Genomic DNA, 23,702 nt, shown 5'->3' with positions numbered 1-23,702 from the left:
CGTGAGGATAAACGGTTCGGAAATCCAACGTCCAAACACATCAAATCCCGATAAAATGATACTTTACAACCACTGCCCGAGCTCTGTCTTTAAAGTCACACACATCTTGGCTGACTTTTTTCTTGCAAGCCCACGGCCACAATTAGCAAGTCATTGAATGTTATATATTCGGACATGTTTGAATATCTGTCATAATAAAATAACACAAAGCCCCAAGCGCAGTCAATTGGACTCCTCTCAAGATGTTTCCTTTGTGCAAATCACCGACTGGGTGGTATTTAAATATATTGAAATTCCAAATGTATATTGGGATGAGCGGTACGGCTGCCTGCAAGCCAAATGGCTGCGATCACAAGATGAGCAACGTGACAATGGCGAGAGGGAACGTCCATCCATCCATCGGAACGTGGCATGTTGAATCATTTCTAACTTTTTGTAATGTGGACATTTCGTGCTTGCTTGCCTTTGCAGCTTTTTGGCTTTGTGTGTCTTACCACGAAAGCCATTTTCATGTTCCCCTGGATGTAATCTGTAGCTACTTTGTTCTTATGACCTTTCATCGAGTTCCATTTTGCACGGCACTTAAGTTTATGAGCAAACGTCCACTAAATTGGCCGGAGCCGTAACCTCTTTTAGTAGGGTCATAAAGAAGGTATAAAGATTTTACACAGGGCTCAATTGATTCATCATGCCACAATCACCAAACTGACCCCAAATTGTGTGAAAAAGGTGATGTATCCCCAAAACAGATGCATTACAGCAGTCGGTTGCCATCATGCATTTGATGAACTTTTGAATCAAAATTTTGTCGCAATTTGTGCGATTGACAGCTCGTATTTGTGTTGCTGCGAGTGGCTGGCTCAAACAGATTCAAGCTGTGCTCACTCAGTTTGTCTTCTTGACCACACAAGAATCCACGGTGAGTCATAGAGCGTCTGCAAATCAAGTCAAGTCAAGTCAAGTCAAGTTTATTTGCAAGCCCTAAATCACAAACAGTCTCACAGGGCTTCACATAGACAAAAATTGACAATTCTTCTCAAAGCATCCCCTGATCTTAAGCTCCCAAAAATGAAGCAGCTTGATTCACTCAGCAATATACATTGTGGCTTCTCTCTCATTTGGACTAATGCTTTCTCCAAAGAGCTCATGTGGCCAGTTCATTGGGAGTGCAGAAGCGAAAGAAAAAGCTCTGTGGGATAGAAGCCTGAATACAGTTAATGACGTGGAAGGCGAGCGTTCGTTTAGTGCCGTGTGTCACTTCTGACTTTACCGCTTTACTGTATTTGTGGCGGTCGTGCAAAGAACTCATCGGTTCAAACCTGTTGTTTTGTTTTGTATTTGCTGTGAGATGGTAACAGGTCTAAATAAAACACCATCAATGTGCTCATCTGAGAGAAAATGCTTGAAACGAGACGCAATCCAGCATTCTTTTATTGGCTTACGTCGAATGACCAGAGCACTGAAGAATGCATAAAAGATTGAAAAAAACTCATCAGGTATTATTGGTGTGCAGACTTCATAGGCATTCTCACGTCATCTGATACGAGTCTGCAAAGGATCATTTCGTTGTTAATTACTAGCTCATTCCTTCCCACAACTTTTCTGAAGCTGAGCCGTGATCGATTGTTGGGAACTGCGATGTGGTCAAGTGGACAAATGGCCGTCCCCTGAGATGGATAAAAGCGGGTGAAATGTGCTGCTTCAAAGCTAACATTGATCCCAATCATGGGTTTAGACGAGTGGGGGCGCATAGAAAAGAAACATTTGGGGCTGAACTTCCTGTAACTTAACTGCGTTCTGTCTCTCCGTCCTAATACGTATATGCTGTTAATGACTCCCAATGACATCCTATGATTGGATCCAGCACAGTGGGGACCCCCTGCCCCACCCAGCCCCTGCAAGCCAGCATGCAGCAGTATAACCAATTGCAGCAAAGTGGAGGGAGAGCGGCCGGGCCTGCTCATTCTCTGCGGGAGACTTGGGAGCCTAACTAACCCATTTCACGGAAAGGATCGGCCAAAGGAGCACTTGAGACACATACGACTACTGCCTCAGGCAGCGCCAGCCAGCTTGGTGCAGGCCTTCTTCTCTGCTTCTCGGCTGTAGTGTTGACCACATGAAATGGTGATGACGTTTGATATTTAATCATTTGATGAAACCAAATCCGATGAGGCTATGGGAATTTTGGTTCATTAAACTGACAAGTTGAATGCTTCAAGAAGGACAAAAAAAGAAAGAAAGAAAAAAAAGGCATTATCATGACCAAAAACAATTGAATGATGCATGGCATGAACAAATACAAGAAATGGACATATTTTCTCAAGAAAAGTCCACACCATCCGTCTTTCTTCAGTCTTTCTTCATATAAGCAAAGAGTAAATGTGAAGGGCTCTCCTCAGAAGCCTTTGAGTTGCTGAGCAAAATGACCAATCTTCCTCAGTGAAGGAGATTTATGGATTGTCATTTCAGCACTTTTCTTTCTTTTCTCCAATCGCTCATTGAAGGCCAAGCACCAGATGGAGGCTAAAACAAAACAACAGGAACCAGTTTGTCATCCTTCAAAACTGCCATCTTTGCAACAAATGAGCGCTAGTGTGTGATCAAACGGGAAACTCAGCAGCTAAGGTGACTTTTTAAAAACTGCACATCAGAAGCTGGGGGGGGGGCAATAGCAGAGCCTCCATGCCGCTCTTGTTTTTACAGGAACAAAAAGTATCTGAAACACCTCAAGAATTCCCTTCAAGGACACGTTGAACAATGGTTACTACTAATTGGCTTTTTTAAAATAAATTATTATTTATTTCATTATATTTGTATTTGATGATATCTTTTTGATTTGATTATCTTTTCCTTTTCTATATTTGACAGTGGAGCACAAAATGGATGGATGGATGGATGGATGGATGGATGGATGGATGGATGGATGGATGGATGGATGGATGGATGGATGGATGGATGGATGGATGGATGGATGGATGGATGGATGGATGGATGGATGGATGGATGGATGGATGGATGGATGGATGGATGGATGGATGGATGGATGGATGGGTGGGTGGATGGATGGGTGGGTGGATGGATGGATGGATGGATCTGATTGGTAAAGCATTGCCACATTCAAGCTTGTAGCAAAGCACGGAGCATTGAACCCCGCCCGACAAGGTTTGTTACTTTGCCAAGTCAGCGTGCGTGAAGCTTCGGCCCGGTGATCCCCGAAAGCAAGTCTTCCTCAGCCTGCCTGCCATGCAGTCCCTGTCCGCCGTCCGTTTCACAAGGAAGCCCGATAAGCAAAAGCAGGACCGAGGCCACAGTTGAGTGATTTGATGTCGTTATCTAAAAGCTTGGAAGCACTTACCACAAATATTGATTTGTGCCCCTTTGTCTCTCTTTTAGCCATGCTTATCCTGGCTGTTCACTAGAATCATATCAGATCCAAAGGCCTGTTCAACATTAATAGAATGAAACAAAGCTGCCTGCCAGCTGCCAATTCCTATCGACGGCAATTTCTTCTTAAATTCAATGTTAGTAACTTCCAAAGGCATTTGAGTTTCAATTGATTGGAAAAAGAAAAGCAAAAAGATTCACATCAATGGGGAAAACCCGAAAGGAAAAAAAATCTACTTTAGACAGGTTTTTCAAATTCTGACATCCATTATATTTCTTTTGAATGTCATTTGTAATGACACGCTTTCTCCCATCAGGGGTTGCCACGGCAACTCGTCATGTTTTTGTTTTGTTTTTTGTCTTCAACTCAATGTAATGGGTCTGGCAAAAATCCAGGGTTTGGTATTGGTGTGATTTTGTAATCATGAGTGTTTGCATTACCAAATTGCTAAATGTTGGTATTTAATGACATTTAAAGGGACACAATAGGTACCATTAGCACTTTGTGTATTTTTCAGAAAAATGAAAAAACAGGTATCATTTCTTTTTCCTGGTTTGCACAAGGCCTTGTAATGATTTTTGAGCGATCGGGTGTTTTTTCATTATTATTTATTTTTATTTTTATTAAGAGAGAGCTGTGTTTCGTATCCCCAATGATTCTTTTGAGCTTTGTCTTTCCCCCCCAGCTTTATCCATCTTAGCTATTCGGAGCCAATACTAAGACACAACAGTGTGGCTCCAAAGCTTTTCCTGCTTCAAAAGTCTCGAATCCAACATGACAGTTAGGAAATGATTTTGAAGTCCAACGAGACTTTATGTTAATTGAGCTTTAGATATTCCTCTATCTATTTATTCTTGTTTTCTAACAGTGCAACTCAGCTTTTTGCATTCAATGTACTATATTTATCAAAACTACAGGTGCCCGTGTCACTTTTATGAGGCGAACATAGAGTAGGGCATGCATAATTTCAAGCATCTGTTTTTAATATGCTTATTTATCTTCACCTTTTGTGTGAGACTATATTTCAATCAAATGATGTAGTATCTGGCTGAGAATCGTGTGTGTGAAGAATAGGAACTGTGGCATAGCGGTGCATTTTCATACACAAATAATTGTGTCTTGATGAGGGTGGATTTAAGTACAAAGTCACATGGCTGCATTGCTGCTTAGTAATTGTTGCTTCTTTTTTTTTTTTGTATAATAACTGACAGTCAGTTTTAAAGATCATCCACTCTTCTGAAAGTGGCGCTCTTTGAGTAAGATGACTTCAATCTTACTACAATGCTTGTCAAATCTCAATAGAGGCTAATGAAATGGAATGAAATGAAATGAAATTTGGATTCAACCTCTTTTTTTTGCTTTGTGATGGCAGGAATGGTGTGAGGAACATGACAGAGAACAATTAATCTCCTGACATGCTTTTTTTTCTCCATCTTGTCAGCCTGAAAGCCCAACCAAAGTTCTAGCATTGGCAGAGATCTGTTGAATACAGAATGGATTCAATCCTTTATGGTTGAACTTGTTAGCTTTGATCTCAGGTGCTCCATCGGTTGAGGATAGAATCGTTATTTCACTGAATAATAGTTGTCCAAATATGCGCATTTGATCTGCATTTCAACTTAGTTACCTTAGATTGCAAGGTACTTTATTACTTTCAATGGACGTGACAATTTCACCTAAAATAAAAGCAACAGCAGTTTTTTTTTGGTTTTTTACATGACATGTATGTTCCACTCCAAAAGTAATGGGACATGTGAAAAACTGCTGTATGCCATTGTATAGAAAGAATACATAGCACATGAATGCTGAGGCTGGATTCGATGTTTTATTTTAGGTCATTGTAAGGTGGTTTAATGACTTCAATGAAGAATATTTTAACGTGACATTTCAGTGTTTTTTGTTTGATTTGAGAATGTCAAGACAACCTCCACTGTAGCTCAGAGAGATGAACAACAAAAGAAAAAGAAAACAATACGAGTGTATTAGGAAGAGTGAAAGTTGCCAATTGCTGATGAATCCATTGAAGGCCTCCTGTGTATGCCAATGTGCTTTTCTAGGCCATGATGGAGGCCATTGGTGTGTGGGTTAGGGTTACGGCCACCTGTAATCTGTGCAAGAAAGGGACGATTGTTGCAGCAGCAGCAGCAGCCACGGTGATGGATCTCTTTGTTTTGACCAGTGCCAAGGCAAAGGGCATTTTGATTGATTTCCAGCTCTGCTGCCTTCATTATGGCCTGTGATATTGTGAGTGGTTCCTTTTGCTTTTTCTGACGGCCTCTTATTTATTGGGGAAGTGAGCTTCCTTTCCAAGTTAACAAATGCTAGTTAGTTCAATTGCATGGGATCACTCTCACGTTTTTCGTAAACATCATTAGCATGCCGTAATGATGCGTGCGGTAAGACAATCGTGGGTAAGACAATACGCGAAGAAGTTCAAACCAATATATTTCCAATTAAGCCATTCAAAATGCATCTAAAAAATCGGAAGAGTTCATCGAGCAAACATTGTGCCCATCCTCTTGACTGGCACGAAAATGCTTGGCTGTTGTCTTCTTCCGTTGTTTTTGCCCAAATAGTCCAAATACGTGCAAACGTGTCAGTCATTTGAATGATGCGCCATCTGAAAAATGGATCCAATAGGGGGTGCACCTTGGACTGGTCGCTAGCCAATGGCCTAATGTCTGGCCAATATGTGCAATTGTATGTATTGATTTCGTTTTTGTATCCTCAGCACTATCCATTTTGTGCTTGATCAAATCATTTTCTTGTGTGAACAGCCCGCCGCCTCAAACAACATGAGAATGAGTGTGAGACGAGCTCGACAGGGGTCAGGCAAAGATGTTTATTTCAGGCTAATGTGAATGAATGCGTTGTGGTAGTTTAGAAACGGCACCACGGCATTTGAATGGAGCGTGCGTGTGGGGAGTCGGGCTACGTACGTATGTTTGGGGAGCTGGGGGAGCAGGACAGATGCCTTGCCTCCCTCCGAGGAACGATTGCATTTGCAATGTGAAACCAATCTGCATTGCCTTGTTTTTAGGACATGCACTGTAACCCTGAGACTGCCATAGCGGATCATCATAGGATATGGAATGTTCTTTCGTTTCATCGTCAAAGCCCTGAATCAAGTAGCTGAGACATTTGAAGGGACGACATCTCTTACCCTTGGCCTTTGACAGGCTGATTAGACTCAAGTTGTCCCTCCCTCTCACTTCTGCTCATGCTCTCTGTGTGTGCGCTTTGCTTGAACTGACTTGTTAATACCGCTTCTTGTTCTCTCAATTAGGACGGACTATTCAATACCGGTACCGTGCGTGTCTTTTGTTTTCCAAGGGAGCAGAATGCGCTTGGTTAATCCCTATCCAGCAATATGAAGTCAAAAATGTGTTTCCATGTTTGCCATTCTTTGGATAATATAGAAACGGAAACGTATTCAGCAATATGAAGTCAAATATGTGTTTCCATGTTTGCCATTCTTTGGATAATACAGAAACGGAAACGTATCCAGCAATATGGAGTCAAATATGTTTGCCATTCTTTTGCAATGGCTGGCAACATAAATGCAACTTTGTAACAACCTGTGACTTTTTCCTCCAATTCCAAACTTCCTTAACAGAACCTTTTCAGATGTATTGGTTTGCCCGCTCCGACAAGTGGAGCGTTTTCGGGATCTTCGACCAGATGAGGTGACCGATTTATTCAGTAGCACCCAGAGAGTCGCCGAGGTGGTGGAAAAGCACTACAATGCTACATCTCTCACCATTGCCATCCAGGTAAAATAAAATCAGGTTTTTTTTTGTTGTTTTTTTTTTTTTTGCAAGTAGGATTCAATTAAAGGCTTTTCATTTGAAGCCAATAAACGGATCGTATCAAAGTGTACTTTCCTTATAGCCACAGTTCATCCACTCTTGGATCATACATTGAAGATGAATTCAGATCCATCTATGACACCTGTGATAAGTGAAAGGTAGACAGGCTCTCACCTCAGATTGAGCAGCCTTTTTTGCATAACGGGTGATATATATGCTAATATGAAAATACCACCTAGCGTGCACTGTGGCCCCCGCAGACAAAATTGTTTCACAGGTTGGTAAGAGAATCAAAGTTAAAAAAAAAAAAAGCAACAAAGAGAATGCTTTGCCTTGATGTGGCTTTCTTTGACTGGGAAATGGATCACTAAGATTAGGATTGTAAGATTAAATCATGACAGCTCCCTTTTCCCAAAAGCACATTAAAGTACTAGTCTCTGCATGCGGTATCAATTTTTCACCTCATTGTGCCATTTTTCTGTGTAAAATAGGATCATACAACTCATTTTGGGTTAATTAAAACAAAAGGTTTTGGGCAACACAAGACTGATTTTTTTGTTTCCATCTGATCAAAATAATTATCACTCATCTGATGTCTTCTTTCCTCCCTTCTTCATGAGCAAGAAATTTGGGTCTGTAGCAAATAACACAGTTGAATCATTTGAATTGCACCAAAAGGTTACATTGTTGGATTGGCATTAGAAGAACATGCTTTATCATTAGAAATGGGCAAGTTACAAAATGTGTTATATTTAACATTACTAATGATGAGGAAAGCTTTTTTCATGTCTTCCTAACTTCTTAGCTTGCTCCTATTTGGCCAGATGTTGTTTTCTTTTCACCATAGCTGTTTAACTGGCACGACCTTAAATAATCCTAATAATACCATCTGAGCGTTTTGCAAGACTTTTGGCTTTTTTCCGCTATTGCATCCAATCCACAAAATTCACAGATGTCACACTTAATACTCATTTCGACATGTTATGTAGAAAATTGTGGAAGACAATTGAATTATGATGAAAGTGACCTTTAAATACTTGGGGGGGGGGAAATATATATATATATATATATATTTTTTTTTTTTCTAATGACATCTTTTTGTTCCCACTAGGATGGCCCCGAAGCTGGACAAACTGTGAAGGTGAGAACTAAATAATTCACCACTTTTGAATATGTCATGAGGATTCCGCAACAGTTATACACCATTAAATAACCATTGTATCTCATTTCCACTTCCAAACTCGTGGCATTGATGAATTATTTAGTCCTATTCTAAAAGGGTTCAAATATTTTTGGCATGACCCCATCTCCCCAAAAAATTCAAAAAGTTGACTGGCAATCCACGAAGAAGAGGTTCATGACGAATAACTCATCACCGACACGGAAAAAAAGAACAGAATAGAATTGTGCAGTAGGTATACAAGGACATAGTATTTCAACCCCAAAAACAAGGTTCGATGATGAAAGACAATCGCCTGTATACATAGCATACCGAACAACATAGTAGCAAGCCTTCCCCATCCATCAAATCCATCAAATGAATTTGCTCCTAAATGAGCAAGATAAAAATGATCTCATGATTGAATAAGAGTGCGTCAGGCCAAATACACTTTGATGAACTCACTGCCTCGGCCAAAATATTATTTTGAGGCTTGGAATTGCATTTTAAATGCAGGATGATGATTGTGATTCATCAGGAGGGGTGCCATCTTTTTTTATTCAACAGTCCTGCCAGGGATTTATGTGATCCTTGTACAATATAATAATATGATCCGTTCCTTCATTCAGCTTATCCTCATGAGGGCCGCTGGAGCCTATCCCGGCAATACCCCCTCAATAAGTAGACCTAAAAGACTTAGGGCGTTGGAAGCAACGACGTACGTTACCGTTACGAACCGTTAAATGCGGCACGTGACTTCTGCTGCTTCACACCCGTTTCTGACAATGCATTTGTGGCGCCACAACACTCCGCCGACTAACTAAATCAAAAAAGTGTCTTGCGGACATTGGCGTTCCACCCTTGCAGAGAAACAAATCACAGTTAATCATGCAGGCTGCCAAGTTTGTGACAGCAAGGGAATAGTCACCGGGATAGTTGGATAGGAGCGCTGTGGTGAAAGAAAGTCAATTACAGCCTTAAAAGTGAAAGGTGAAGGAGTCTCTGTGGTGTGCGCACGCCACGGCACGCACGGCACGGCAAGGCACGCCACGGCACGCCACGGCACGCCACGGCACGCCACGGCACGGCACGGCATGGCAAGGCACGCCACGCCACGCCACGCCACGCCACGGCAAGGCACGCCACGCCACGCCACGCCACGGCACGCCACGCCACGGCACGGCGGAATTTCTCACTCCCCTGTGATCTGTGGCAAAGCGGTAGCACTGTTTTGCTTGTTTACCATTCTGTGAATGAATGACGAGTCTCGACGGAAACACTCTGTCATTTGGGTGTGTTGAAAATACGGCCCTCCCACAGCACAATGCCTAAAGAACTGCTTTCTCTTGTTTGCTTGCTTGCAGCATGTCCATGTCCATGTGCTTCCCAGGAAGGCGGGTGACTTTGAACGCAATGATAGCATCTATGATGAGGTACGCCACTGGATGAAAAGCTCCATCTGACCTTGCCATGTTTGTTTGATTTGACAAATCCATGTGCATCCACATCATTTGGAATCCATCCCAACCAAGCGTTGTATCCTAGGTTGCTCCAAGTGACACTTGTTCAATCGCTTGACATTCAGGGCTCGCCGCTTGAGAGAAGAAGTCTCTCTCAAGTTTTGCTCTTGGCCCTTGGAGCCCTTTTTGGCAACCTTTGTGACAGGAGGTAGCAGACTGCTAAGTTATTAGTAGAATGAAAGACACTGGCATTGCAAGCTAAAGATGAGAATGGTACTTTTCTTGAAGGTCTTCAGTAAAGGTGCACACTTGCAGGCGCTTGTTATTGCACGAGTTGATTTGGACGACTGTTACTCTATGTCGCAGGTTTGGCTTTACTTCCGGTTTGTGTTAGCGCAGCGTGTTCTTGGGGCTTTTTACCAGCTGTTGTTGGTGAGAGCGCTGGCTGGCTGCTCGCTGGCTGGCTGGCTGGCTGGCTGCTGGCTGGCTGGAATAATAGAAATATACTCTGAAGGTTCATAACTCCTTTACCCCATAAATATATTAGCAGGGTGGAGCTTGCAACTGACATGATGCTGTCACGAAACGGTCGGAGCAGGGCGACCAAGTGCAGCTTGGACCAGTTTAGTTTATTGAAGCAAACTCAAAAGACTCGGCAGACTGACGTAACTTACTAACAAAACCACAAACAGAAACCGAACAGAGCCGTGAGCCAAAAACACATCATGACATTCACAATGACCCGACCGGGAGGGAATGACACGCAGACAGGACTTAAATAGGCGACAGGTAACGAGAGAGAGGCAGGTGACTGTGATCGGCACATTGATTGTGAGTTGACACAGGAAGGGAGGGGCGAGTACAGAGACGCCGACAGAAACCATGACAACCTACAGATCAAACAACCGGGGACGAGTCGTGACAGATGCTTCAAGCGCCACTGATATACGTAGTGCATGATTTAAATAGAATTCACTCATGAAGAAGAATTCACTTGTGATTGCTAATAACTAATTAAACACAAATCTGATTTGTGCAATCCAGTCCAGCCTTTCAGGCTCATTGAAATTTCACTCTGACATATTGAATTTTCAACAAGAGTCTGACAATATGTTTGATATGAAAATTCTAAGAATCCTGCCTTATTTCTATGTGTGTGTGTGTGTGTGTGTGTATATACATATATATTATGTATATATATCAACGGCACCCGCAATGACATCGCCCGACAATAACCTCAAACAAAGATTACGTAGTATCCGACAAGGTTTTATTCAAATGTGCACGTAGTGTTTCGAAATGTTCACAACGTTAATGTGATCCACGATGAACATCTCGATGTCATGACTTCAAAAGTGTGGTACCAAACAAGCTCAAGTCCCTCTCTTCATTCAGTCATTCTTGTGTCTCCTGAGAATATTCACATTTCCATCCGTCAATTTGTAGCATTGTGAACTTAAAAAGCATCCGTGGATGTCATTGTCCAGTGGGGACTGTCACAGTTGCGCAGGAGCAGCATGGACCAGGACAAGCCCGCACTTAGGCTCTTTTTAATTTCTTCAGGGAATTGCCACGAGCCGTGCTCAATCAGGGGGATATTTTAAACACCCCCATTTTATAACATGCCTATGCGGTGAAAATGACTTTGGCCATGTACAAGAGGGAGCTGGCGAGAGGGAAATTCTTCCGTCTCTGCTCCCAAATGGCAAGGGGAATAGAATAGCAAACATTGAGAGGAAGGCCCGGGATGGGATGGGATGGGATGGGATGTGGTAGAGGACAAAGGCAAACTCCCTAGCTGCCTTCTCCATATTTTGAAATAGCAATACTCCCGTGGTGTAATTAGGAACATTCTATAGCATGCACGCATACATACGTAGGTAACAGTAATATAGGGGAAGACAAAGGTCGAGTTACTTTTATAAAACAACATTCCTGGAGGTTTCTTGTAAGATTGGTGCTGCTTTAACTTGGATGCAATCACCAACTTTTCATTTCATGCTTTCTGCTTAGAAAACCAATTTGAAACTCTAATCAACTTTTGATAAAGGCTTGGTCATTTAAATTACATTGGCCTCAAGTCTTGGCAAAGTCATTTCATAATCGGAATCTGACTTTGCACAACTTCATCAGTACACGGGAAAAGGTCTCACAAGGTCAGGGGTCGGCCAGTCGCCCGCGCAACTGATCCTTTTGCTGTCTGTCATTTTGAATTGGACTCATTCACTCAACATCCAAGATGCATTCAATTTGTTAGATCGTTGCACGATCCGTCCATACTTGGGCTCTTGATCCAATGTTGGGGATTTTCTGCTAAAAGCCTCCATTCACCATCTTTGTTACAAGTACTATATTTATTGATTGTTGCTCACAGTCCCATGGAGACTTTTTAGCTGCTTGGCTTGTAGATGGTCCAAAGGTCAAGTTAACCCCTGGGTCATCATGTGGGGCCAGCGCTTAATGAAAGTGTATCCTCTTTGACGTACCATTGTACAATGTCCAACAGCCAGGCGGCACCACGGGAGAAAATGGGGTGGCCAGAGGTTAATCAACTGCAATTTCTTTCTCTTTCTCCTGCCCGATATACGTAGCTTTTCCATCTGTGAACGATTGGGGCCCAAAATGCAATGTGTGTATCCAATACAATCATTCCAATCGCAATCTCCTTTTTTTGTACAGAGAGAGTATGTTATCTTTAGCGGGGGTGCTTGATCCCCATTCTTTTGACATTATTAGTACTTGCAATGATTTAGTTGAATGGGCAAATTGGGATCTGTCCCACCAAGACATGGAATGGAATGGAATGGAATGGAATGGAATGGTGGCCATTCATCCATCCATAGTCCTCATTAAAAGTGGCCGTATTCACCCAAAATGGACGGTTCAAATAGAGAATGAAAACGCTTTTCATTTTCCTGATCAAAAAGTACATGGCTTGTTAGTGAAAAATGGAGCATCACGGCTGGATGAGCCTTCTAATTGGAAAGTGTTTAGGAACAATGGCTCTCTATGAAACTTGAGCACAACCCATTTGTGTTTGTATGAGGAAATCTTCCGGAGTTTATGAATATTTTAGTCGTGCTGAGCTGTTAGCACTTACTCACGATAGTGCAATAAATATATAAATCTACAAAACAAAAATACATTAATAAGAGCCGACAAAAAAAAGACCCAAAGGTTTACAGACATTCAAGGTTTAGATAGTTAAAAAAAATGTTTACAGACATTCAAGGTTTAAAGTCAGCAACCGTGATGAAATGTTGCTGACCATCAAGTCATGACAGCGTATCATTTGTATTTGCGATTACAATTGGAATGTCGCTTGCGACTCCTCGTCTCGTCTTGTGCTTTTGTTGCTGATGCTGTCGTGAGGCAGATTGTAAGCGCATCATATCTATTCACATCATATTAATGTGACACTAATATTCTGAATTTATGCACTGTGACTTTTTTTTTCAATGTATTATGTGGGAGGTGTACAATTCCACGAGTGATTAAAATGCAATCCTGGAGATTGGATGGGATTGCTCAAAGGTGGGAATGGTTTAACAAATAAAGTGCGAAGAAGGGCTGCTGAGGGCATTACCTGCTGATATAAGCAGAAGCAGAAGGAGGAGGAGGAGGAGGAGGAGGAGGAGGATAACAGTAGAGAAAAGAATAAATGAGTCCAAAACACTTTTGAAAATGAGTTTTCACTCCCCTGAAATACAAACCCCCGCCGGCCGAGGTTAATACTTTGCCAGCAGCCACAACCCACGACACAAAAATCAAATGTAATTCATAGGATGGCTGTATTCATGGTTGCATGTTGCACTTACTGCCATTTGCATTCGCAGCTTCAAAAACATGATGAGCAAGAGGAGAACGTGCCCTCAAAGTGGAGATCCGAGCAAGAGATGGCAGCAGAAGCCGCAGTCTTGAGAAATCAAATTGGGAACTCTTAGAAGGTAAATATAGGAACATTTTTCTTCACACTTGATTTGACTGGGTCACTAATTGTACAAATGTGTTTTAGGTAGGACAGCATGCAATGCCACAGTCAACAGGGATTGATTGGGAAAGAAAAGAATAATACCTGGAGGAATTGTGTTTTGGTAAAGTACTAGTGTGTGTCCAAAAGAATAAATACAATGTTTTAAAAATATGTGCAAGAGGAGAACTTATTACAAAACTCCAACCAAACTGACCACTTCTTGCCATAGTATTGTTATTGAATCATCATTGCCCCTACAGGAGTAATTAAATATGTATCATGGTGGCCTATCCTGTGCGTCAGTTTTTTTTTTTGCTTTTCTTTTTTTTTTGTCAGTGCATACACTGATTTTGGTTCGTTCTGACACGATGATGGGAGCTATATAAAAAAAAAACAGTTAAGACTTGCAATTTCAAGTTTGGGGTAATCTGCCAATTTAAGATCGCTATAGTTCTTTTGCTTTAATAAGATTTATTTTGTTCTATATTAAAATTGGAACTGATATATTTGATCCAGTAAATAAATCAGCCCAGAGAGTAAATGAAAGCGTGATGTGTCTCTCTGCCTATCCTATACTCCCCCCAGGTGGCCAGAAGGAGCGAAGCATTTTCGATACAGAAAACGGAATTTGTGAGAAAAATGCATCAGTCATGTGCTAATGCAAGGTCCATTATTGGAAGTTTGGGGCTGGCATGATGTCTCATTACGCACAATCAAACAACTCATTGTTTTCAGATAGGGTTTTATTTACAGTACTCTTATTGTAATGCACCAAAGTTGCACTTGTGTGTGTGTGTGTGCGTGCGTGCACTCAGACAATGGCAAAGTCACACAGTGATCACGTTTCTCAAAGACCTTCCATCTAACAACATAAGTCCTGTTCAGGTGTCAAACCTTGCCGCTCGCTCAGTGACTTTTCAACATTGTTGTGGCAGTGGGGAAGTACCAGATATCTTATTTGTAAATCGCTTGATGCTAAATGACAGCTTTGCTTGAAAGACCTGAATACCAACCAGTTCCGTCTGCCAGTTTGGGAAGATCACGTAGTCAGTCCCATTCTAGAAATTCCATAAATACCTTCTGTCAAAAGGAAAAAAGAATATATATAGATTCTTTTTTTCTGACTGTGTTCACTGCAGAATTTCAGACAGCTTCTCATGATAATACTCATAGTTGTCTTTGCAGTCTTCCCACAGGTTAAGAGGTTGCTCCTCATTCTCCACAAATGTATCCCAAGTATAGGAAAAGTCCAGAGGCTTCATCATCCTCAGCTTACATCCGGCTTTATGCAGGGCCTTTAGCCCAGCCTGGATCTCCGCCTCGTCGTACTCAAACAGCCGAGCGGCCAAGATGCTCAATTTGATGTTTTTCTTGGCGTTCAACATGTCAACTATCTTTGCAGCACAAGCAGAGCAGGGACTCGACGACATGTACCTGAAAGAAAGGGCATAGCATTTGATGACATGTGTTCTTTTGCTGTCAATGATGCTGCATTTTCACAACGTTCAGGTCAATTCACCAGGTAATTGTGTATTTGAGTGAAGGGTCATAGTCAGACAGGCACTGTGTGAAGAAGGCCTCTTCAGCATGAGATCCGGCATGTTCATCCTCCAGACAGCCTCTCAGAAGCCCGTCAGGTGTGTTCCCTTTGTCCACCAGGTAACATAAGAAGGTCTTATTGCGGCCCGAGGAGTATTCCACGTTCTTGAACTGGAACTTGAATGCAAAAGGATCGATGCGATCGCTGTGAAACACAACGAGGCACTCTGGTGTTATGGTCGTTGAAGCCCTCAAAGCGTTTCACACCATCTCATCCAATTCATGGCACGTTTCATAACACCGGTTTATTCATTTCCCTATTTCATTGATTTGATGATTGGTGCATTTATGTATGATTTTTTGAAGTTCCCTATTTAATGGATCACTAAAACAAGAACATTTCATTCCATATGCAACGAGTGCATTGATTTATTAGTATTGCTATTTACTGGCAAAGGCTATCGGTGCCAGCTGAATTTGTTTTACAACTGCGGTTCCCCCTCAAATACGATGCTCTGTGACAGGCGGCATTCAAAGAGAATCCTTTGGATTTTTTTGTCAAGGTTTCGGGTTCCGACAATGACAACAGCTGCTCTGCTGTCAGAGTAATGGTGGCCGTTGGCTTTGATTTATCGATACAGGTGGAAAAGTGCGATACGCGTGACGGGCCATTGGCTTGATGTTGGCTTCAGGTTCCTTCTGACTTGATCAGCGCAGCATGGCAGTACAGGCCAACTCATTGGCCATCATTTATGGAAATACCTCCGACTAAAGTTACAAGGCGTTTTTAGTGGCTGTGGCTTTTGCGTGTTTTATAGGGAAGCTGTTATAATTAGTTCCCCTATCTATACCGGTGATCCTTTCCGGGGTCAATGGAGCAAACCCATTTTGGTGACTTTGAGCCAAAGGTAGTAGATTACGCTCTGCATTGGTGGGAAGTCAATGGCAGGGTACTTATAGAAACAATCAGTCAGCGTCACATCCACACTGTCAGCGAGTGGAAATTGAATCCACGCGGCCCACGCTGAAGTCACTCACCAGCATGGCCATCAAAAACTGACACCTTTTCCACGCCCAGAACTTTTTCCATGCTCCGCTGCCTTGAAAAACAGGTTTTGAAAGATTCAATATTTTACTGTTATTGTAAAGCTCTGCTGTTTCTTCAGTCGGGCCCTTTTATGGGCTCCACTGCAAGCATGAATTAATAAAGTCAAATCCCCCCCAAAAATATTTGTGACTCCTATTATTATTGCTATCGTCACCAGAGAGAGTATTTTGGTACTTTCTTGCCTTCAGCTAGGATGCCATATTTGAAAGCTTCTTAATGCCATTTACAGCCACGTCACAAAGGATGTGAATGTAGTGACTGGATTAGTCAATTCTAATTTCAGCTAGCACCAAGGCGTTGGTTTTTTTTTTCTCTCTTTTGAATAATTACCCAGCAATGATTTCAAATGGAGGTAGTTCCATGGGCTCAACCTGAAGCTCTCCGTTTTTCCCATTAGTTGTTGCATCATTGGTAGGTGACGACTCAGATGATGGTCCCCCTCCGTTATGTTGAGCATTTTCCCCATCTTGATTGACTTCCTTCCCATCCTTGGTCTTTTCACCAGCTTCTTTTTCTTGTTTGTCCTTTCTCCGCACCATACGACTTCTGTCAGCCATGCTGTCGGATTTATTGTGGCCTCAAAAATGGATTTAAAATAAAACTGAATGCAGACAATGAAAAGTAAGCCGTGGACAGAGCAATGGAGGTAAAAGGAGATCTGCAGTGGAATGGACTAACCTAAAGACAGAGGTGGTATAGAAGGGAGGGAGGGAGGGAGGACGGAAGGGAGGGAGGGAGGGAGGACGGAAGGGGTCTGATTCGGGAGGGGCGCACTGACATTTCGGTCATTTGTAGTTTGTACACGAATTGGGTAAACATTCAGAGTGTTCAAATTGAATTATGGATCTTTACTTTAATGTAGGGTTAGTGAAGTGCTAAATCCCCCGCAATGATGATTGTACTGTCTCACTCACAAATGGGGTTAAATCAAAGCCATTTGACTTCTAAATGGTGAATTCATGAAAAGAGTATTCCGGATTCTAAGTGTTGCTTTTGGCACACAAATAAGACCATTCAAGTTATAGCAATTATAGCTTTACTCTAAAAATATCACCGTTGCCCTTTAAAGGTGCTAGCGACACTCAAGCAGCTGAGGCATGTCTATTAAAAGACCCCAGATGAGAGAAGCAGCCTGTTTGCAATGAGAGGACGTTTGTGGCTGTGTAGGCTTCCTTTGCAAATGTGTATGGCTGGATGCGGATGACGTGTGGTGGAGAAAACAATGCCAGCAGCATTCTTTTCCAGCGTGCGGCCCAAGACGTCACTTTCTAAAATCGCTTGTAACCCTTGTTGTGAGAAGGAAACAAAATGGTACTGCCAAAACGCTCGGGGGATTGCCCTTATCTGCCGTCGGTCGCTAGAGTTGAGAAAAGTTCTTTGGCCTTGATCAATCAGTAACACGTACCCAAGATCCCGTCCCATGTATCGATCGTTATGTCCTTTTCATCAAAGCGGGATGTGGCAAGTCGAGGTCTTCCAGGGGAGTCCCAAGGCCATCCCCGGCCGGGGGCCCTGGGAATGACATGCCTCCAAGAAAGACACCTCTAGTCTTCTATTTTGAGCAGATGCATGGATTTCACAACAATCCTTTAGAGGGCAGCAATCTTCCAGCAGATGGATGCCTTGCGAGTGACTGACTGCGCAAGATGGCCATCATTGAGAAAGGAGCAAAACCTGCTTTTGAGGAATTTGTTAGGAAACGTTTACAAATCAATCAATTCATACTGAGAACCATTATAAGCAGCAAATGGGTCGATACAATGTGAAATGACTGATGACTTTGAGGAAAAATGTAGCTGTCAATTCTTTTTTTCCAACATGTTTCAACTTCACTATTGAAAAATAAATGGATGTTGATGCTACTTTTGAGCCTTATAGTGTGGTGTCAAACTCATGAGTGAATTTTGTGTAATACACTGATCTGAGCAGATTGCAAAACAATCTTAGGTGAAGAGTTCATCTGAGCCGAAAATCAAATTCAGCACCCTAAAATGACCCAAAAGGTTTACCACTGTATGGAAAAGCAGGCCTACGCTATTTATTATTAACACCATTTCCAAGTTTACGGTTAGCCGGCGGGGGTGGTCCGTTCAAGTTTGTACGGTCGTGCCGATTCCGTTACGAGTGAAATTGACCGATGCCTTTCCATGTGCCCGTTGACCTGGTTTTATTGTTTCGGTAGTCACGATTGTACTGATAACGCCCGATAGTTTGATCCTATAATATTATCTGGTCAGTGTCGGGAAATGTTTATGACCTTTCCTTCCAACAATAAATGTTGCACTTTTTTTTTGTTACTGTAAGCAACTCGACACATTAAACGTATCAGTTCAGAAAAATAGGTCAGTCTATTTTCGGCCTGTGAAGCAACTACATTGTATGAAAGGCTCATTACGAAGACTTTTTTTTTTTTTTTCCCAAAGTATATTTTGAATGAGTAATCTTTGACAGCTCCGTGTTTACAGTCTCAGTGTTACATTTTTGTGTTTTTTGAAGTATTACGTTTTATATAGACACACACACGAGTATATTTTGAACGAATAAGTGTAGGAGTGTCTTTTCGAGCTCCGTGTTTGCAGTTTCAGTGTTGCGTTTTTGTGGTTTTTGAAGCGAAAGTATTACGTTTTAGTTTAATAAGTAACCACGGGGATGGGCATAATGCGTCCCTTTGTGTTTATCTTGTGACAATGCAGTGAGATCACGGCAGTAAAAATCCACCCCTCCCTGCTTTCCTGTATTTCTCTGGCACAGACTATAACGTTTCTCGTAAACTGAGCCTGCTTGGCAGGTATGTTGACCTTGAGGGAGGCCTAACGTTATGTGTGTGTGTGTGTGGGGGGGGGGGGGGGGGGGTATTGTTGGGGGTGCTCAACACAGCAGGTGGAATAACAGGTCTAACAATGGCCGTGTGTTAGAGCTATATCTGGTGGGGTTTTGGTTTTTTTTTCTTTTCATTCATAAAAGATTGATCCAGCCAAATATTTTGTCGAGCACTTTTTGAATATACATTTCAATACAGATGTGTGGTAAGAGGAAAAACTGTAAATGTGTAAGTCCGTAGCATAAACGGAAGTCTTGTGCGTCCATGTCTAATGGACAGTGTTAATGTTGTGTTGAAATAAGAAGCTAATAGTGGGCACCAAAGGAGAGGAGAGGAGAGCGTAAGCCAAATATGTGCAAGGCATGAGTAAGATTGAAATCTTCGCCTGTATTTTTGTAGTCAGGGAAGCTGCGCTCAAGCGTAAAAACGAGCACATTGTGATTTCAGTATGAGTGGCAAGTTGTTTCACTCGTTTGGAAAGTGCGAGAGCGCTGGCTCTGCACAACGGATGGCCGTTCTGGCATCTCCACGGCATTTCATCTCAACTTCAGGCCTGCTGGAACCACAGCATTTTGCTCAAGTGGATTTGGGCGTTCTACCTTCCGCTGCTGACGTGTGGGCTGGATGTCATTGAGAAATATGCCAATGGTGCGCACTCTTTGCGTTACTATTTTCAATTCTATCAGCCCTGGCCAGAAGTGTTAGGGTTGATGTCTCACACAAACCGTCAGGATAGACTACACAGAGAAGAAATGCACATGCCCGCTGACATGACTGACAGCTGCTTGTCACGCCTTCTCGACGGAAGCGCTGGAAATGGACATAAGTCAAGTCGGTTCCAATTCACATACGAGGCAAGATTTTCATTCAAACATTTATTGTTTCATTCTTCTGCACATACAAATGTTTACAAATAACAGCCAAGGTGCATAAAAAGGAAATAAATACAGAAGCTACGTATGTCACGTTTTCATCCCACATCCCAAATGGGGGACACGTTGGTGGATGGCCATGACAAAAGGTACAACCAGATGAAACATTTATAAATTGCAAAAGACCACTTATTTCTCTTCAAAACAAATCACTTTATAATAAGTGATGCCAAAAGACGTAGCCCGCGTTGTTACAATCTTGAAAGTGAAGTCCAACTACACATTGCAACAATATTGTTGTTGTTGTTGTTGTTTTTTTTTTTTTTTTTCTTTGTACAGTGAGTATAACAGAAGGGACGGAATCCAGTAGATTCTCAGCTCATTGAAACTCACAAAGCCCGACTTATTGAAACTTGTATGAATACAATGATGCAAGAAAACATTTGAGTTTCATGCCAATCAAGCACACGCATACGTACACAACAACATTAAAATTGGTTCACAAAACCTACAGGAGCCCAAAAGAGTGGCTTACGTTTTCTGCAACACCTTCCTTCAAAAAGGAAGTTAGTGTCTTAACATTTGGGCAGCGACATTTTTCCCATCGACAGGATAAGCAGGTCGTTCGAGTTCGGAACGACTTTGACGCTTTCGTTTCAACTGCCATGGAAAATGAAAGCTTTACATGCTCATTCCCAGCTCTTCGACCTTCCACCCACTGGAATTCTTTCCAAACTTGTAGACCAGCCGCCGTCCGTCGACCCGCTCCAGGATCTCGCGTTTGTAGTAGTACCTGTCCATGGAAGACAGCAATTTTGTCTGGACTGCGTGACAGGGCTGCTGCGCATTGCCTTTGTTTTGAACTCCCGCCTATACTATGTCCATACGTGCGCTTTGAGTTTGCTACCAACCTCATAGCGCGACTGAGTTTCTCGTAGGTCATGCTGCTGTTCTTCTTCTTTTGGCCCCACATTTGAGCCACAGCCTCAGACTTGAGGAACTTGAAAACGCCCTCGCGGCGGTCTTCCCACTTCATCAGGCCCTGGTTCTTTTCGGGGTGAATGAGAATATCTCGGATGAACTCCCAAAGATGAGTCCCCCGAGGTGCTGCGGACAACAAACAGGGCAACGTGAGCTCACGCGAGTCGATAAAGGGGATGTGGCTCCCATTCAAATGCGCTCTTTCTGTTTTGCAAACCCTATCTCCTCACCATGTTTATTTTTCTTTGACGGGTCATACATATCGCTGTGCTCTCTGTTGACTTTGGGAGGTCGGCCCCGTGGTCGTTTCGTTTGCGACTCTGCTTTCTCCTTCTTAATCAGCGTTTCTGTCAACAAAAGAGCGCGTGCGTGTTCACACTGAACACGACGGAGCAATTCAAACACAATTTCCCACTCACTTGAAATCACAGGGTAGGAGAACTCCGGGTCAGATTCTCCACTGCCAGACTCTGGCGAGCCAAGGTTGGAGAAGCCAAACAGGCCGCCTGATGAAATAGCACTTGTGAGAATCCAATTTCATCTCTTTCTAGGCCGAGATGGACAAATGAAGTCGTCGACTACTGACTGTTGGATGAAGAGCTCCACTCGCTTTCAGACTGATTGTCGGACAGATACTCGTCTCGCAGAGGCGTCATGGCCCCCATGATCAGGCTGAGCGGATCTCCGTTATCGCCGTTGTCCAATGCCATTTTACCAAGCGAGTCTTCACCTGTTGATGGAAAGTAGCCACTTTGGTCATTTGACTTGGCCATGGTCCCTGCTCAAACGCTTGCTTCTCAAACTTGCTTGTACCAAATTTGACGGTGCTGATCAAGGGGAAGGACGCGTTGTCTGGGAGGTTTAGGTTGTGTAGGAACCTATCGAGGAGCTGGCAGGTTTCATTTAGCTCTGGTCCTGATAGGCTTGTCAGTTCTGGGGGGGTGAAGAAAAAAAAAGTTTACTCTGTGTTGTGATGAGTTTTTGCCACTGAAAATGGCGATCTGTCATACAAAGTGCCTGAAATCATGTGATTGTACTGATGTGGGGGAAAAAAAGCAGCTTTACCATATTTGGCTTTGTGTTCTTGCAAGTTTTGGTGAAGGTGCGGACCAAGCTGAGGTCCAAACACCATGACCATCTGCTCCAGGTTCATCTGGCAGAAGCTGTGGCCGTCCATGGCGCAGTAGGACAGAGTTAGGGTGCTGGCATCAAACTTGGCGCTGTCAGCTTGGGCGCTGATCCACTCCATCACATTTTCCGCCGTCCAGGAGAGGGGATTCATCTGACCGTACCACAGACCTGCGGAGAGAGAGAGAGAGAGAGAGAGAGAGAGAGAGAGAGAGAGAGAGAGAGAGAGAGAGAGAGAGAGAGAGAGATAGAGGTGTTTCAGCAAAGCTCTCCGACAAAGGCCGGCCAGCCCTCTCGGCATCTGCTGCAATCAATATTCATCTGTAAGATGGACATTTGAGAGAACTTCTCACTTGTGCAAAACAATGCAAGCTTGGCTAGTGATTCATGGCAGTGTGTATCACTCCCAGGTGGGGCTTTACTCGGACTCTAAGGTCATAAAAACAAAGACTGAGCTGTTCTTGCGATGAGGTGGCACCCACCGCTTCACGCTCAAGATGAGTTAAACATTGACTCGCTAGTCAATCATTAGCAGCAGTGTCTAATTGAGGTCAAAGCAGAGTTCCATCAAGCTCACGGTGAAAATGAATTTTGGTGGAAGGAAAAACCTCCGAGCAAAGCATCCAAAGTCTTTTGGCCGAATAACGGACTCGGAGCTCGGGCGCCCGCCGACAAGTCCTTCGGCTTGGATGCGCGAGAGCAGGTGGCGTTTGTCTCACCGTTGTAGGAGGCGTAGGCCAGGTTGCTGTTGTGCTGGCTGGCTTGATGCGGCTGCATATCAGGCACACCGTTCTGATACATGGTCAAGTTGGCGTTTGTCAACACGCTGCTGAGGCACTGCGATGCCATCGAATCCAACTGCAAACGAGGCGAGAAAAGTCGAGTCCAAAGCTGGGCAAATTGCAATTCAATTTGACGCCCGAATCGCTTCAGTCGAAACAGATCCTAACAGTCCACGCCGACACGTTTCCTTACCTGTTGTGAGCGACAGTGACGCAACCCCGATTGCCGACTAATTTGTGTTTGGAGAGTCGCTTGTTGTTTATACGCTGTGTTTCCTTGTAATGTTTAGCCAAGGTGCACCTGTTGTTGCTTTATTCAGCCTGCGTGCTTTTAATACTCTGCCTGGGCGGTGGGGGTGGCCTCAGGTGAGTTCAGGGGAATTCCACATCCATTTAGCCACACCTCCAGTCGTGCTCACCTCATCCTTTGCTCCACGCATGTTGATCAACAACTTAGCCCCTCCACCCCATGTTTTCATGTGTTGAACCCATAATTAGGCTCATTAACACATTTTTCCATCCAATGACACAAAAGCTCTGTGCTATTTGGAGGGAACGGACTGCTTAAGCACCTTTGCGTCGACTTGCGTTAAGTGCATATACGGCTTACTACACATTTACTAAATATGACTCACTGACTGAGAATGCTTGTGTGAGAAGCTACGTATGTGCCCTGCGACTGACG

At 43.1% G+C, this 23,702-nt stretch overlaps 3 protein-coding genes across 8 annotated transcripts in view; 1 reads left to right on the top strand and 2 right to left on the bottom strand.

Annotated features, from left to right (window-relative positions):
- fhit (fragile histidine triad diadenosine triphosphatase) overlaps window positions 1-14,512 on the top strand; it is a 30,425-nt gene extending 15,913 nt beyond the window's left edge. For 3 of the 5 annotated variants that reach the window (XM_088389746.1, XM_088389751.1, XM_088389750.1), the window contains exons 3-7: window positions 7,013-7,158; window positions 8,306-8,335; window positions 9,718-9,786; window positions 13,650-13,760; window positions 13,829-14,077. In XM_088389746.1, the coding sequence (XP_088245872.1) occupies window positions 7,013-7,158; window positions 8,306-8,335; window positions 9,718-9,786; window positions 13,650-13,757 (353 nt within the window). In that variant the 3' untranslated portion in view covers window positions 13,758-13,760; window positions 13,829-14,077. Of the gene's footprint in view, window positions 1-7,012; window positions 7,159-8,305; window positions 8,336-9,717; window positions 9,787-13,649; window positions 13,761-13,828; window positions 14,078-14,371 lie in introns of those variants that run through there. The other 2 variants (XM_088389747.1, XM_088389749.1) reach the window with 2 other exon arrangements.
- A 5-nt stretch (window positions 14,513-14,517) lies between these two features.
- Window positions 14,518-18,018, bottom strand: apobec2a (apolipoprotein B mRNA editing enzyme catalytic subunit 2a). 2 transcript variants are annotated; one of them, XM_088389745.1, is made up of 4 exons: window positions 17,839-18,018; window positions 16,764-17,010; window positions 15,306-15,530; window positions 14,518-15,220 (listed from the first exon to the last, which is right to left on the bottom strand). In XM_088389745.1, exons 2-4 carry the CDS (start codon window positions 16,988-16,990, stop codon window positions 14,917-14,919), a joined length of 756 nt encoding a protein of 251 aa, XP_088245871.1. In that variant the 5' UTR covers window positions 16,991-17,010; window positions 17,839-18,018; the 3' UTR covers window positions 14,518-14,916. The 2 variants fall into 2 exon arrangements, with proteins under 2 accessions (XP_088245871.1, XP_088245870.1); XM_088389744.1 differs by having other exon boundaries at window positions 16,764-16,991; window positions 17,839-18,017.
- A 2,096-nt stretch (window positions 18,019-20,114) lies between these two features.
- elf3 (E74-like factor 3 (ets domain transcription factor, epithelial-specific)) lies at window positions 20,115-23,362 on the bottom strand. Its single transcript, XM_088389742.1, has 9 exons — window positions 23,211-23,362; window positions 22,955-23,093; window positions 22,173-22,406; window positions 21,921-22,040; window positions 21,694-21,837; window positions 21,527-21,613; window positions 21,338-21,454; window positions 21,038-21,233; window positions 20,115-20,919 (listed from the first exon to the last, which is right to left on the bottom strand). Exons 2-9 carry the CDS (start codon window positions 23,082-23,084, stop codon window positions 20,808-20,810), a joined length of 1,140 nt encoding a protein of 379 aa, XP_088245868.1. The 5' UTR covers window positions 23,085-23,093; window positions 23,211-23,362; the 3' UTR covers window positions 20,115-20,807.
- Between the last annotated feature and the right edge of the window lie 340 nt (window positions 23,363-23,702).

The sequence above is a fragment of the Syngnathus floridae genome, chromosome 11, assembly GCF_059516105.1.
Source record: "Syngnathus floridae isolate MCC-2025c chromosome 11, RoL_Sflo_1.0, whole genome shotgun sequence".
In the NCBI taxonomy this organism is placed as follows: Eukaryota; Metazoa; Chordata; class Actinopteri; order Syngnathiformes; family Syngnathidae; genus Syngnathus; species Syngnathus floridae.
The sequence above is the reverse complement of the archived record's forward strand: the minus strand, read 5'-3'. Positions and strand labels throughout refer to the sequence as shown.